This window comes from Silurus meridionalis, chromosome 1 (assembly GCF_014805685.1).
Source record: "Silurus meridionalis isolate SWU-2019-XX chromosome 1, ASM1480568v1, whole genome shotgun sequence".
NCBI lineage: Eukaryota > Metazoa > Chordata > Actinopteri > Siluriformes > Siluridae > Silurus > Silurus meridionalis.
Genome location: NC_060884.1, coordinates 746115 through 761105, shown reverse-complemented (window position 1 = coordinate 761105; position 14991 = coordinate 746115). Strand labels below are relative to the sequence as shown.

General features: G+C 42.4%; 3 protein-coding genes across 3 annotated transcripts; 2 read left to right on the top strand and 1 right to left on the bottom strand.

Moving 5' to 3' along the window:
• Positions 1-742: 742 nt before the first annotated feature.
• On the top strand, positions 743-7646 carry atad5b (ATPase family AAA domain containing 5b). The gene is made up of 14 exons (XM_046854549.1): positions 743-838; positions 1009-1516; positions 1609-1927; positions 2638-2723; positions 2810-2955; positions 3062-3197; positions 3298-3462; positions 3601-3701; positions 4421-4514; positions 5289-5353; positions 5462-5647; positions 5729-6285; positions 7052-7201; positions 7290-7646. The coding sequence occupies exons 3-14, from the start codon at positions 1719-1721 to the stop codon at positions 7366-7368; spliced, it is 1974 nt and encodes a 657-aa protein (XP_046710505.1). The 5' UTR covers positions 743-838; positions 1009-1516; positions 1609-1718; the 3' UTR covers positions 7369-7646.
• Positions 7647-8577: 931 nt separating this feature from the next.
• Positions 8578-11444, bottom strand: tefm (transcription elongation factor, mitochondrial). The gene is made up of 4 exons (XM_046858964.1): positions 11362-11444; positions 9851-10355; positions 9319-9468; positions 8578-9238 (listed from the first exon to the last, which is right to left on the bottom strand). Exons 1-4 carry the CDS (start codon positions 11442-11444, stop codon positions 8807-8809), a joined length of 1170 nt encoding a protein of 389 aa, XP_046714920.1. The 3' UTR covers positions 8578-8806.
• On the top strand, positions 11259-13899 carry LOC124393206 (E3 ubiquitin/ISG15 ligase TRIM25). Its single transcript, XM_046860763.1, has 5 exons — positions 11259-11833; positions 12264-12341; positions 12424-12570; positions 12707-12806; positions 12888-13899. Exons 1-5 carry the CDS (start codon positions 11528-11530, stop codon positions 13415-13417), a joined length of 1161 nt encoding a protein of 386 aa, XP_046716719.1. The 5' UTR covers positions 11259-11527; the 3' UTR covers positions 13418-13899.
• The last annotated feature ends 1092 nt before the right edge of the window (positions 13900-14991 follow it).

Here is a 14991-nt window from a genome sequence, read left to right as displayed (position 1 = left end):
CTAAACACAAATAGTGATTATATTTTAAATAAATTATATCAAAATTGCAGAACAAAGTCAATAAATGAACATGAGATTAAGGTGAATAAATTTAAATCATATATTGTAATATTTTATACGTTTTCCCCTTTTTTTTTTTTTTAGAAAAAATACATTAAAAACAGATTTTTAAAGAGCCAAAACAAATTCTTTGTATTTTAGGTTTTTTTTAAATAATGAAATTAACAAAATGTTTTTTTTATTATAATTAATTTATATTATATAAATTATTACTTTTATTATTTTTTAATATTATATATTTATTTTAATAAATGTTTTATTTGAATTAAGCTTTTTGTATTTTTTTATTAATAATTTTTTTATTGCTGTAATTTGTAAAATAATAATTTTAAAAATAACGAGAAATCTAGATCATTTATTATGATTGTTGTGGATTATCGGGGTTTTGACGTCACGCCGATTCAGCAAATAAAATGTATTTTTTGTTTTAGTATTGAATTATTTTAATACTGAAACAAACGAGAAAATATATTTCCCGAATAAATAACTACTTAACTGCTGTAAATAAATTGTTATAAAAATATAAACAAAAACAATAATAATAATAATAATAATAATAATAATAATAATGTGGTTTTATCACGTGCTGTTTTCCCGAGTTTGAATTCCGAACACTTATAAAAAATAAAACCACATTTGCCGGTTTTGAATCACACTGGTTACGTTACCGACGTCTTGACGTCATCACTCAGCCGTGTGTTCTGATTGGTCAGTCCGAGGTGAACGTCTTCGGCGCGAACGTATTGTCGTTATGAAAACAAACTCGTCCCATTCAGAGGTAATAAATCACATTTTTGTCTTTTAAAACCAGAATAAAGGAGATTCAGTCCTGAAATTCCATAAAGATATGATTTATATATGTTACAGTTTACATTAAACATTGAAAGAAACTACATGAGGTGTTTAATACAACAGCAAGATGCTGATGTTTGTGTTTCGTTTTTACAGTAGAGGTAAATGAACTTCCAACATGGCGTCCTCCTGCATCCCACAGAGCTTCACTCCTGACAATAAACACGTTAAAGGGGAGAACATCCAGATCCAGAAATCTTCTCTCCTAGAATATGAGAAACCAAAATACAACAGACTGAAAAGGGTGAAGAGGAGCAGAAGGTCTGATCTGATGCTTCCTGAGTGTGAAGGAATCAGACATGACGTCACTGACGAACATCATCATGATTGTAACCGATCTTCAGACACGTCCATCATGAAGACCCCGAGACCTCTGACTACTCCTGGTGCACAATGTTCTCCTCCAACACGAGGTCTTCTCTTCCACATGAATAAGTCTGGAGGACAAAAACTTGTGATCAAGTCAGAACCCAACACTTTGTGTCATCAGGAGTCGCCTATCCCGAGGAGGAAGCTGGAGGTCTGAAAGGACTGAGAGATGTGAGAGATCTGCATAAGCATGAGGAGGAACAGAAGGAGCTTCTGCGGGAGGTCTGCACTCATGGTGAGGTTTATTATGCGTATAATAATCACAGGATAAACACACACACCAGGCAAAAAACGTGATCAAAAAGGCTTCTTTCTGTTTCTCTCCAGGTGAAAGTGTTCACTCCTCGTTATTCGTCTCAAAGAGGAAACAGGAAGTACAAAGCCACAGCGATGAACATCTTTGCAAACGCCAGAGATGGAGTCAGGACAGGACGGAGATGGTGAACATGTCTGAAGGTCATGTGACCTCTGGAGAAGGAGCGATCAAGAGGAACAGGTTGAGGAGGAAACAGCAGCGTGTGAAGAACGTAAATCAGGAGGAGGGATGTGTGAGACAGGATGAGGACTTGCCCTGGACTGAGAAATATCGCCCTCGGGGATGTGAAGAAATGGTGGGAAACTCGGCTGCAGTGAAGAAGCTGTACAGGTGAACCATCAGCACCTCGTTATCATTTTTCTTCTTTTTATTATTATTATTGCAGATTTAAAACTATAAGATTGTGCTTCTTTTTGAACATCCCATTTCCACATTTAGTCTCCATTTGCTCTTATAATGAGCTCCACTCTTCTGGGAAGATGTTCCACTAGACTCATTCAGTGTGTTAGTAAAGTCGGGTAGTGGTGCAGGTGAGAAGGTGAGGAGGTTCCTGGGGTGCAGTCAGCGTTCACATTCATCCTAAAGGACGGAACACCTTGAAGCTCTATAGCTGGAGATCTTCCACTCCAGCCCATGTAGCAGATCATCATGGAGCTGGCTTTGTGCTCAGGGGCATGGTCATGCTGGAGCAGGTTCAGTCTCCGAAGGCAAAATGTCATATTACTGCAAAGACGTCCTACACAATTGTGTCTCCAACTTTGTGTAACAGTTTGGTGAAGAACCACAAATGGCTGTAAAAGTACTTTTAAAAGAAAAAAAGAAAAGAATAGTTTTAGCTGTTCAGTGTATCAGTGATCAGGCGTACGAGACTTTCTTATTTTTATACATTTTATTGATAAATTATTATAATATTAATGTGAGTATTGTGGAGTATTAAATAGTTTTGTGTTAAATTTATTGATTTAAAAATTAATGTCTAATAAAAACTTTCCCTGCACAATTCCCTTTATAATCCTGTTTACTTGTTGCCATGGTGACAGCTGGCTGAAGAAGTGGAGGATAAGGGCAGATGTGGAGGAGAGGAGAAGACGACGAGAGGAACAGCGAATGAAGAAGGAGAGCAACGGTAATTCATCATCATCACTACCATCTTTATCATCACTATCATCATCATCATCCATACACATTGTTGTTTGTGTGTTCTGTGATCAGGCTCGTGGGATTGTGGTGATTTTGAAGGAGACCTGCAGATGGAGGAGTGTGATGGTGAACTTTGTAACACGCTGCTGATCCACGGACCTACAGGAACAGGAAAGAGCGCAGCTGTGTTCGCCTGCGCAGAGCAGCTGGGCTTTAATGTATACACACACACACACACACACACACACACACACACACACACACACACACACACACACTTATTTTAAGCTGTGTGTGTGTGTGTGTGTGTGTGTGTGTGTGTAGGTGTTGGAGGTGAACAGCTCATCACTGCGCTCCGGTCGTCTGGTTCTGTCTCAGCTCAAGGAGTCGACTCAGTCTCACCAGGTGGGGGCGCCACAGCCCTCCATCTCTCACACGCCCTCACCCGCTGCAGCGTCACGTGAGTTCCCATATACAAGTCTCCACAATGACAAAAATTTTAAGTCACCACGTGTCATTTTCATCACACAAGTCCATGACCAGGAGTGTATGTGTTTCAGGTCAAGGAGCTTCACAGGAACCCATCTGGTCCTGCAGAAAACCCTCAGCCATGTCTCGAGCAGCTTCCAGAAGGAAATGTGGCGTTTCGCGGAAATCCGTCACTCTCACGCGCTACTTCAGGAAAACCGGAAACAAACACACTGAACTTCCTCACGACACAAGACGTAAGTAACAGTTCATTTGGGAGAAAACATCCGTTTCTGCAAGTTCCTTCTTCCTGTTTATTATTGAAATATCATGTCATTTATTAACGAAGATGCTCCACATTTCTACGCAAAATAAAACGTCTTGATCTTTCCAAGCTCCTGATGACGTCACACGTGATGAGTCCAAGTGTAAGCAAGATGGTGTGCCAGACAAAAACGACAAGACGCCACCGATATCGCTCGTTCTGTTTGAGGAGGTAAATCTGTTCGAGGATCCTGATTGGTCAGAAGGTGTTGATTATTTCTCTGTAACAGCAGCTCTGACTGTGATTGGGTCGACCGATTCATCAGTTTTGCTGATTAATCATTATTGATAGTCCATATGGATCCATCCAAAATATCCATACAGATAGTTTTTCCGGCTCACGCTCCGCTGTCATTATGAGAGCGGCCTCTAGAGGCAAATCACTGAGACTGCATGCTGCACGGAGAGCGCTATACAGTGGAACCTCGGGTTACGAGTTTAATTGGTTCCATCACTTTACTCTTAACCTGAAAAGCTCGTATCCCGATACAAATTACGAATACGTACAGTATTTAAAGTTCAGTAATTCCACACTGTTAGAGCGATGAGCGGATGTGTATGTGCTGCACGAGAGCGCAGCGAGAGCACGTGGCGATACGTAAAAAAACTAACCTGCCTGCGATTTTTCCGTGCGCAACGCTCGTATCCTAAAAAATTTCTCGTAACTAGAGGCAACATTTTTTATGAATTGCGACTCTTAACCTGAATTTTACGTATCCAGGGGCGCTCGTAACCCGAGGTTCCACTGTATTACATTTATTAATTATAATGTATTATTTATATGATATTTATTAATATATTCATAGTTATTTAATTTCCTAGTTTCACTGCGCTCCGTAGACATGTAGCAGCCGCTCGTTCTCGGGTTTCTTAGATGTTTTCTTGCTGCAGGTTGATATCGTCTTCGAGGAGGACGTGGGGTTTTTCGCCGCCATAAAGACTTTAATGAGTACAACCAAGAGACCCATCATTCTGACCACCAACGGTGAGCTTCAGAGCTCCATTCATTGTCGTGGTTACAGTTCAGTATGTGTCTTCCTCCATTTTACCAAAACTCATTTACCAAATTCGCTCATTTTCTCCATTCACACCACACGTACATGTAGCCACGCCCACAAAACTCCATAAAAGGCAAAGAGACCCGAAGAGGACAAAATCTGCATATACACTGTTCAGCCAAAACCATAAGATTTATTTTTGAACATCTCATTTCACATTTAGTCTCCATTTGCTCTTATAATGAGCTCCACTCTTCTGGGAAGATGTTCCACTAGATTTTTGTGGAGATTAATTCAGCTACAAGAATGTGTGTTAGTAAAGTCAGGTACTGATGGAAGTGAGAAGGTGAGGAGGTTCCTGGGGTGCAGTCAGCGTTTACATTTATTGTGTTCAGTATGGTTTTGAGCTCTATAGCAGGAGATCTTTCACCAAATCCAAACCATGGAAAGCAGATCTTTATGGAGCTGGCTTTGTGCACAGGGGTATCATCTTGCTGGAACAGGTTTAATCCTCCTAGTTCAAGTGAAGTGAAAATTGTATACTACAGCATCCAGAGACGTCCTGTAGAATTGTGGTGAAGAACCACATCTGGCTGGAGGAAGTTTTTTTTTTACTTTTAAATGGTGTATAATATAAAATTATGAGTTTTACATCAACATACAGACGTTTCCAGGTTTTTTTACCGGATTTCCTGCTAACGATTTTTTATAATTAACGTATAAAAATATATATTGTACATTTACGTCACTGTGTTTTGAAGATCCGGCGTCCAGAAAGTCTTTTGATGGACGTTTTGAGGAGATCCGTTTCAGAACTCCTGCACAGGTAACACAAACCCTGAGTCTATACACCAGAGACTCCACAGTGCAATTACTAATTACAGTGTGTGTGTGTGTGTGTGTGTGTGTGTGTGTGTGTGTGTGTGTGTGTAAGGAGAGCGTTGTGAGCTACCTGCAGCGTGTGTGTGTGGCAGAGGGTGTGAAACTGGACCCGGAGCAGATCCGCTTCATGCTACAGGAGAATAATGGAGATGTGAGGAGGAGTGTGTTAGAGCTTGAGGTGTGGGTGAGAAGCGGAGAAGAAAACATACACCACCATCTACACAACCGAGCGCTCACTGTGAGTGTAACACACACACACACAACATTTATGCCTGTTTATACACACAAATGTATACGTGTGTATGTGTGTGTGTTATAGTGTAGGTCCTACAACGAACTGCACAGGTGTATAGAGATCCTAGTGGAGAGCTGGAGAAAGGGGCGGAGTCTGCTCTACTCCAACCTGGATATTCTTTTAGCCCAGCCCACTTTTAAAAACGCACATCAAAGCGCCTTTGATCAAAAGAACAAAGCTCAGTTTCCACCCAGCTCGAGAAAACTGAAGGTTCAGAGAAACGTTCTCAGAAAGCAGCACTCGATTCCTGCGCTACCATTGGACGGAGCTGAACACATGAACCAATCAGCTACAGGGTTTTTTTCTAAAGTGGATTCTCTGGCATGTTTCTTTGACACCATGTCTTTTGTGGACTCGTACTTGTGCTGGGGGGCGTGTCGTAAACTCGGACCTCTGGGAGCCAAGATGGTTGACGGGTTGCTGGACGAACCAGGGGAAGATGTGGAAATGAGGACGCACATTTCGGAGAGATGTTACGAGATCCTGGCGGTGGTGGAGGGTTTGGCATTCCACAAGTGCAGGACGGAGGTGTGTCCGATGAAACGAGGGAATCAAAGCAAAGCGTGGAAACGGGTTCAAAGGTTTGGCTTTAATTTATCAATTTATACGAGGGGCCCCTAAACAACGGCCCCTACACCACTACATGTGAACCGTGCCAACCATACCCTCTGAACAATGCCAGAGACATATTTGGTAAATGTAATTTTAAATGTTTTATGCAGCATATTTGTATTTGATAATAAGGTTTGGCTTTTAAACTAAAATGTCCTTTAGTTATTAAAAGAGGTCGAGGCACAAAATCCATACCGATAGTTTTTCCAGCTTCCTGTCCGGTCATTAAAAGAGCGGCCTCTAGAGGCGGATCACTGACACTACGTGTTGTTTGTTTTCACACGTGAGACAGCACGCTGCATTGAGAGCGCTGTAATATATGTATTATTTATTAATTATACAATTTATTTATGAATAGATTAATATTTATTTCCTTTAGCACTTTTTCATGATTCAGTACTGTTTTTTTATGTTTTTTGTAATAAAATTCAGTACTACTTTTACATGGTGTTATGTTTGTTCTTGGTTAATTAATCGGTTATCGGCGGGGACGAGCCAAACTAGATATCGTTATCGGTCGACCTCTTGTTATTACGTAGCCTAATTATTTGTTAGATTTACCCACCAACCACATGCATATGCATAAGTATGTTAATGTTTTGATTTCAATAGCAATGAATATGAAAAAAAACTGTCATTATGGCAGTAATAATGCTCTTTAAATAGGCGATATATCTGTTGATTGTCTGTAATGGTGTATAATAAACTAATCACTAACTAAACTCTGTCTCTCAGTGAACAGGAGATGATGGACGTGGTAAACAAAGCGCTCTGCAGTAAAGCGTTCCGATTTCATGGAGATCAGAAGGCCATAGTGACCGATTATCTTCCATTTCTGCGCTTCATGTGCAGAAAACAGAACACCGAGCAACAGGAGGAGCTCAGGTAGTGTTTAACCACACACACACACACACACACACACACAGACACACACACACACACGTGTGACATTTACATTTTTTTGTTCTGACAGATGTTCTGATTACCTCACAGAGATCGGACTGCGTCTCCCTAAAAGTGCCCTCAGTCTGTTAGTGTTTACTGTACAATAATAATGATGTATAATTTATAAAATCCAGTTCACACACACACACACACACACACACACACACACACACACACACACACACACGTCATTTTCCCCAAATTTCATTTCAGTCCAGGAAACACATGTACACCGTGTACTTATAATCACATGAATAATAAATTGCTAAATATTTTAATACGTATAAATAATGTATATTTAATTAAATAAATGTGAAGAATCTGTAGTCAAGATGCTGCTAATGAAGAAAATCGAAATAAATAAATCAACTCAAGTGTGAAAACATTCATATAAACTTATTTATATGATTTAAAAATATTCTGATATATAAAATAGACTGGTTTAAGGTGGAGGTTGGACTGCATCAAGGATCGGCTCTGAGCCCTTTCCTGTTTGCAGTGGTGATGGACAGGTGGAAGGACAAGGTCAGACAGGAGTCTCCCTGGACTATGATGTTTGTGGATGATATTGTGATTTGTGGTGAGAGTAGGGAGCAAGTGGAGAAGAGCCTGGAGAGGTGGAGGTACACGCTGGAGAAAAGGGGAATGAAAGTCAGTAGGAGTAAGACAGAGTACATGTGTGTGAATGAGAGGGAGGGCAGTGGAGGGGTGCGGTTGCAGGGAGAAGAAGTGGAGAAGGTGAAGAAGTTCAGGTACCTGGGGTCAACAGTGCAAAGTAATGGAGAGTGTGTTAGAGAAGTGAAGAAAAGAGTGCAGGCAGGGTGGAGAAGAGTGATAGCAGGAGTGATTTGTGATAGAAGAGTATCTGTGAGAGTGAAAGGGAAAGTTTATAGGACTGTGGTGAGACCTGAGATGTTGTATGGTTTAGAGACAGTGACATTGACAGGGGTATGGAGACGGATGATCCATTGTGGCTAGACGGATGATCCTAGTGGGAGATAATATATTCAAAATAAATTTCTAGAAATATATATTTATATATTAAAAGTAAAGAAAATACACCTTACCTGTTTGAACTTTTTAATTAATGAATGAAATATTTTTATAAAATTTATCTCTGATTGTACACCAGCCAATCAGAACGCAGTGGGCGTGTTTAGTTTTGTCAGGTTAAATTAAAATGACTAAACGTTTCTATAATAAACTATAATTAAAAATATATAATAAAAGCTTGAAGCAGCAGCATGACGAAATATGTGAGAAAGTATTGGCGTCCCGTTCGTCTGTAATGGAATGAACATTCTGGAGACTCTGTGTTTCACAGACGGGTGTAAAAAGTGTTTATTTTACACAATAAGCCAAAAAGACTTGGTGGGAAACTTTCACTCCTACAGTACGGCTTATTGTGGTGTTTTTTACAATCCATCCTGATATTCAGTGTACTTTAGGTTTGTGTGAAAGACTGGATGAAGACGTGTCTTAAGTTTCTTTTAAGTGTTTTCTATAACACACACGCACGCACACACACACACACAGACACACGTCTCAGTGCGAGTCTGAAAGCAGCTCATAGAAGGCGACGGCCTGCAGCAGGGCGTCACACATCTCCTGTCCTTTGTTCCTGCTGCTGAAGTGAAACGCTCCACTGTAGCGCACCAGCAGCTCGTTCGGGAAGATCACACGCGGTATCTTCTTCATCGCCGACTCCGCCATCATCTTCCTCACCACCTCTGCGCCGCTCGTCCGGCTCTCGCCCACGATCAGGCCGAAGTGGCGTCCCACGGCCGTGCGCATCATGTTCAGCACGACGGGCGGCCCGTCCGCGCACCTCCTGGAGTTCAGCAGGGCGAACAGCATGGCCTCCACCGTGCGCAGGTGAACCACCACCGGGAACAGCGCCGTGTTCTGGACCGACACGCTCGGCTTCTCCACCACGTAGAAATCCGCCGCGGGCAGGTTCGACACCACGCCACAAACCTGCGCGAGAAATTTGTTCAGAAAAATCACAATTTGTTTATTTATTATAAAAAAAGTTCATCAGCGTTTTTATCTCTCACGTCATCCAGATAACCGGACGCCATGTAGGTGCCCTTCATGAAGTTGTGACAGTCCTCCTGCTGCCACTCCAACACCGTCATCGCCCGGTCCATGTGTGTCCACGCGATTCTGTTGGTCCCGCACACGATGGACACGATGGAGCTGGAGTCCTGCAAAACATCCATATTATCACCTTCAATATCACAGGTACCATAATTCCAAGCAGGTGTGCTGAAAATGTTCCTCACTGATGTATCGCTGTATCCCTGCAAAATGCCATTCACGTGGCTGAGATATTTATTACATCATAATATCGTGATTATTTCTAAAAAAAATACTCATTTTCAATAGGGTTTCACTTCCTGTTCCAGACTGGGAGCCGCAGGGGGCGGAGCTTGCTGTTTTTATAGCCGATTGGTCGGTTTTAATGCGACCATAATAATGATTTCATTGTAATGAATCAAATCAACAGTTTGTTTCAATTTGATTCATAATTAAGTCGTGAATGAATCCCAGATTAAACCCCAAACCCGCTGCCACGCCCTCTCTCACCTCTAACAGCGCCTTATCCACCTCGGGCCTGATGAACTTTGCGAGATGAATCTTCCCCTTCCTCTTCTCCTTCTTCTCTGTCGGACAGAGGATGGAGTTAAAGGCCACGACGGCGCTTTTGTGCTTTAACAGTGGCACGTTCACGACGCTCTCCAGATCCTTAAAGGGTCCGTTTCGGACCCGATACGCGACGATGTTGGCTGATTTTCGTCCCCGGAGCATTTTGACGGCAGCGAGCTCGGACTCGGAGCCCGTGTTGAGAAGCTGCAGGATGGTGTCTCGCTGCTCCGGGGTGTACAGGGAGTCCAGCCTGACTTCAGCCACCGCATCATCACGTCTGCACAGAGGTTCTGAAGGTTCACCACGCAGGAGGTTGAGGTTAAGGTCTGCGGCTGGAATACGAGCCGTCCAGCAGTAGGTGCACTGGAGGAAGCGGGGGGAGAACTCGGGCAGGGGGGGCAGGGGGGACAGGGGACCGGACGCCGACACAGCAGCCTGTAGTGTCCTGTACAAGTTACATCATATTTATAAAATTATACATTTATTTCAAAACCTGTCTTATTCTTTTTTTTTTTTTTTTTTTTTTACTGAAGCACAAAAAAACATCCCAAAACACATTTCTATTCAATAAAATTCCCCTGATAATAAAACTACGAAATCTCAGCTTATTTACATTCTTCACTTCATATAGAAATATAAAATCAATCTTCTGATTATTCGCCTTTCAGATGGAATCTGAGCCACTGTTCACCATCCACCTGCTTCTGGTTCCATAAATCACAGAACTGAGTCTCATTATAGCCCTGAGGGGCAGTAAGAGTGTTAAAGGTGCAGTGGGGTGGGGGGGTAAGGATATTAAAGGGGCAGTAAGGGTATTAAAAGGGGCAGTAAGAGTATCAGTAAGAGTATTAAAGGTGCAGTGTGTGTGTGTGTGGGGGGTGTAAGGATATTAAAGGGGCAGTAGGTGGCAGTAAGGGTATTAAAGTGGCAGTGGGGGGGCGGTAAGGGTATAGAAGGGGCAGTGGGGGGCAGTAAGAATATTAAAGGGGCAGTGGGGGGCAGTAAGGACTTTTCCTGTGGAATCCAATGCATTATTCTACTGCTGGTATCAGATGCCGGATGACATTTGCGTGTTTTGTTTTATAACTTGTGCGAGTAGGTACAGAAACGTCACAATTAAAAAAAGAGGCCACGTGACCCTGATTAAACCCAGTAATTAAACCGGATATTAATTAAAGTGTTCTACATGTGTTTAATGTGTTTCTGTTTCTCTAATACAGTCAGTAATCCTGAACTGTTTTGGTTATGGAAATTAAAATACTCCAGATCAGAGTCCTGCACCTCGTCCTAACCCGAGTTCATCGCAGCACCTGTATATTTATGTATAAACACCTGTTTTAATGTTTACCTGTGAGGACGGCGGGAGTCAGAATCCGTTTTGCGACCCACATATTTTATAAAAGAATCTCAGTCAATTCTCGTGGTGATGTTTCTGAGTTTGAACAGAACACAGCCGCCATGCTGTGCCCTCAGGTCTGCCGGAATCAGGGTCCGGGCAGGAAACGCGACTCTCGCATGTTTGGTTCCGCGTCATCGCGTCACTACTTTCACTTTCGATTCCCAGGAAAAAGAACTAAAAGCCTGGACCCTGGACCCTGGACCGTCTCCTCCTAGATCATGTCGGCGCTTTATGAAGCCGTAGTGGCGTTTATATCTCATCAGCTAAAATGTCCGATCTGTTTCGAGCTGTTCAGTGAGCCGGTAAGTTTAGAGTGCGGACACAGTTACTGCCTCCAGTGCATTACGGATCATTTAAAGCAGAATGTGAAGAGGAGACACTGTCCCCAGTGTCGGGCTGAACTCAGGACAGACCGCAAACTCCACAAAAATGTCACCATCAGCGCCATTCTGGAATTACAGGAAGTGGGGGGTCGGGAAATGTGGGACAGTCTCCTGACCGAAAGTGAGGAAGAGTTCACTCAGGTGAGGGTTTATTTTCAGGTGCTTAGGTAGAGCTGGACTTCAACTTCCTGTGTCTGCTTCCGGTTTCATAAAACATTGAACTGAGACTCATCAGGACTCTGAGGGGATATTAAGTGTATTAAAGGTGCAGTAGGGGATATTAAGTGTATTAAAGGTGCAGTAGGTGATATTAAGTGTATTAAAGGTGCAGTAGGGGATATTAAGTGTATTAAAGGTGCAGTAGGGGATATTAAGGGTAATAAAGATGCAGTAGGGGGCAGTGTTGGTCTTCAAGTTGCAGTTGGAGGATATTACATACATACATTAAAGATGCAGTAGGTGGCAGTATTGGTCTTAAAGTTGCAGTCGGGGGAATTAATAATAAGGATATAATTATATTCACTGATCTCACTGATTATTCAGTAATTTTCATCTTCTTGATTCTTTGTAGAGAAAACAGAACTTCCTGAAGCAGGAGATGAAAAAGAGCAAAATTCTGCAAGCTGAATGTTTTAATGCTGAATTTCAGGTAGGAAACGTTAGAGAAGGAACATGGTGTTTCTCTACGTACATGCAGCACGAAGCTCTAAAACTCTCAATATTTCCTCTAGATTGAGAGCTGCTCCATTAGAGACAGGGCCAGGACTTGTGAGTCATCATCTTCAGGGGACGTGTCGAGTTCCTCACTGGACTGTGATGAAGATGTTCCGTGTGCTGAGAGGAGCGCAAGTGTTCCTCCGGTTCCTCAGATTGATGAGGTACATTAAATGTGCTTTATTTTCCTCTGCTAATACCAAACAGAAGTCTGTTTTCTTTTTCCCTTCTTCATTTCCACCCACTGATGAAAGATCAGGCCATGAGCTTCTCATGTTCTGCTCTGGGTTTTATCTTTAGGTTCTAAAGAGCGCTGAAGCTGGTTCATTGGAGAATCGAATGCATGTGTCAGAAGATCCAGACACTGTCAGAGGGATCTCTGATGGTGGAGCAGCTGCAGGTAAACACGCTGCCAGTAGAATAGTATAAATATATTTATTTATCGCACCTTTAATGTCAGGTCTTTTTTCTTCTCTCGCAGCTCTGGGTGCTGAGTTTGTCTCGCTGACCTTCTCACCTCATCTGGTTCACCGTCGTTTAGTTTTCCTTTCTCAGAGACAGAGAATGGAAGTGAGATCGTCTTTGTCTCTGAGGCCGCAGCCGTGCCATTTCGAGGCGTGTCAGTGCATGGCAGATCAGGAGTTCACCACAGGGAGGCACTATTGGGATGTAGAGACGAGTGAGTGCACCGGATGGGCAGTTGGGGTGGCGTACGCCCACCTTAAGAAAAACGAGCGTCTCGGGAGGAGTAAATCGTCCTGGTGTATCGAGTGGAGTAACAGCAGCTTCAGCGCCTGGCACGATGGCTCGGAGACACCACTGAAACACAGACACCCGAGCAGACTCCGAGTCAGACTGGATGTAGACGCAGGACACATCTCCTTCTGGAGTGGAGCGGATGGAGAAACGGAGCTGTGTGATGTTCAGGTGGAGTTCAGCGCTCCGGTTAGACCAATGTTCTGGCTGTTCGGGACAAAACCAGGAAACGCCTTGTTCTTCCCCAAACCCTGACTCTTTCCTCACTCCTGAAATCATCCACACTGAGATGGAGAACATAAAATAATGATTTTTTTTCAAATAAATCATGACTGTAACGCAGAGAAATGCTTTCGCTCGCTGTTAGATCACAGATTCATTCAAAATTCTTATCCTGAACTTTAATTCCCAACATGCTGCAGCACCTCATTACACGTCTCAGTTTTTAACTGTCTACACTCCAAGGCGTGATTCTGGTCTTTTAGAGGTTCTCCTACTCGTTCTCCTACTCGTTCTCGTATCTTCTGAGGGTGAGCTGGTTTTCTCTCCCTGTCGAGATTAGACAGAGAGATTCTTTAAGTGTTTATAAATCTGATCTTTAAAACCAGGAAAACGTTTTCAAGACTGTTTTCAGGTGATGTATTTCTTTATTTTTGTGATGTTTATTTTAATGTACTTATTTTATTTGATCATTTTTCTTGATTGCATTTGAAATGCACTTTGAGCTTCCAGTTGCACATTTATTTCAAAGATAAATAAAAAAATGAAAAAGTAAAAAAGTTTTACTGCACATTTTTATAAAGTAAAATAAATAAGGAGTAATATTGCACACAAAAGTACAGAAGTAAATAAGTAAGAAATGTGCTGCTTATTTTTATTTGCACTCTGGAGAGAATTTAGGTGTTAAAGACGCTATTTAAAATTATGATGATTATAATATATATATATATATATATATAATTACTTTATAAACCCAGCCATTATGGATGCACAAGCCAGTGCACTCTTAGTGCCGGTCCCAAGCCCGGGTAAATGGGGAGGGTTGCGTTAGGAAGGGCATCCAGCGTAAAACATGTGCCAAATCAAATATGCGGATCACAAAGGAGAATTTCATACCGGATCGGTCGAGGCCCGGGTTAACAACGACCGCCATAGGTATCGTTAGCCGACAGGGTACCGTGGAAATTGGGCTACTGTTGGTCAAGGAGGAGAAGGAGAGGAGGAAGACGTCTACAGAGACGGCAGGAAAAGGAGCAGTGTAGGAGAGTAGAGGTTCGGGTTGGTACTTTAAATGTTGGTACTATGACGGTAAAGGGAGAGAGGTAGCTGATATGATGGAGAGGAGAAAGGTAGATATGCTGTGTGTTCAGGAGACCAAGTGGAAAGGGAGTAAGGCCAGGAACATTGGAGGTGGATTTAAACTGTTTTATCATGGTGTGGATGGAAGAGAAATGGTGTAGGGGTGATTCTGAAGGAAGAGTACAGTAAGAGTGTAGTGGAGGTGAAGAGAGTTTCTGATAGGGTGATGATCGTGAAGGTGGAAGTTGAAGGATGATGATAAATGTCATCAGTGCCTATGCTCCACAAGTTGGCTGTGAGATGGAGGAAAAGGAAAGATTCTGGAGTGAATTAGATGAAGTGGTAGATGGTGTACCTAGGAAAGAACGATTGGTGATTGGGGCAGACTTTAATGGGCATGTAGGTGAAGGGAACAGAGGTGATGAGGAGGTGATGGGTAGGTATGGTTTTAAGGAGAGGAATGTGGAAGGGCAGATGGTGGTAGATTTTGCTAAAAGGATGGAAATGGCAGTGGTGAACACGTATTTTAA

Coding starts and splice junctions, on each gene's coding strand:
- LOC124393206 (XM_046860763.1), top strand. CDS start 11,528: ATGTCGGCGCTTTATGAAGCCGTAGTGGCGTTTATATCTCATCAGCTA. Junction 12,571..12,706: donor CGGTTCCTCAGATTGATGAG/GTACATTAAATG, acceptor TTTTATCTTTAG/GTTCTAAAGAGCGCTGAAGC. Junction 12,807..12,887: donor TGATGGTGGAGCAGCTGCAG/GTAAACACGCTG, acceptor CTTCTCTCGCAG/CTCTGGGTGCTGAGTTTGTC.
- atad5b (XM_046854549.1), top strand. CDS start 1,719: ATGGTGAACATGTCTGAAGGTCATGTGACCTCTGGAGAAGGAGCGATC. Junction 1,928..2,637: donor GCAGTGAAGAAGCTGTACAG/GTGAACCATCAG, acceptor CCATGGTGACAG/CTGGCTGAAGAAGTGGAGGA. Junction 2,724..2,809: donor AATGAAGAAGGAGAGCAACG/GTAATTCATCAT, acceptor TTCTGTGATCAG/GCTCGTGGGATTGTGGTGAT.
- tefm (XM_046858964.1), bottom strand. CDS start 11,444: ATGACGCGGAACCAAACATGCGAGAGTCGCGTTTCCTGCCCGGACCCT. Junction 10,356..11,361: donor GAGGGCACAGCATGGCGGCT/GTGTTCTGTTCA, acceptor TAACTTGTACAG/GACACTACAGGCTGCTGTGT. Junction 9,239..9,318: donor CGTCCGGTTATCTGGATGAC/GTGAGAGATAAA, acceptor TTTCTCGCGCAG/GTTTGTGGCGTGGTGTCGAA.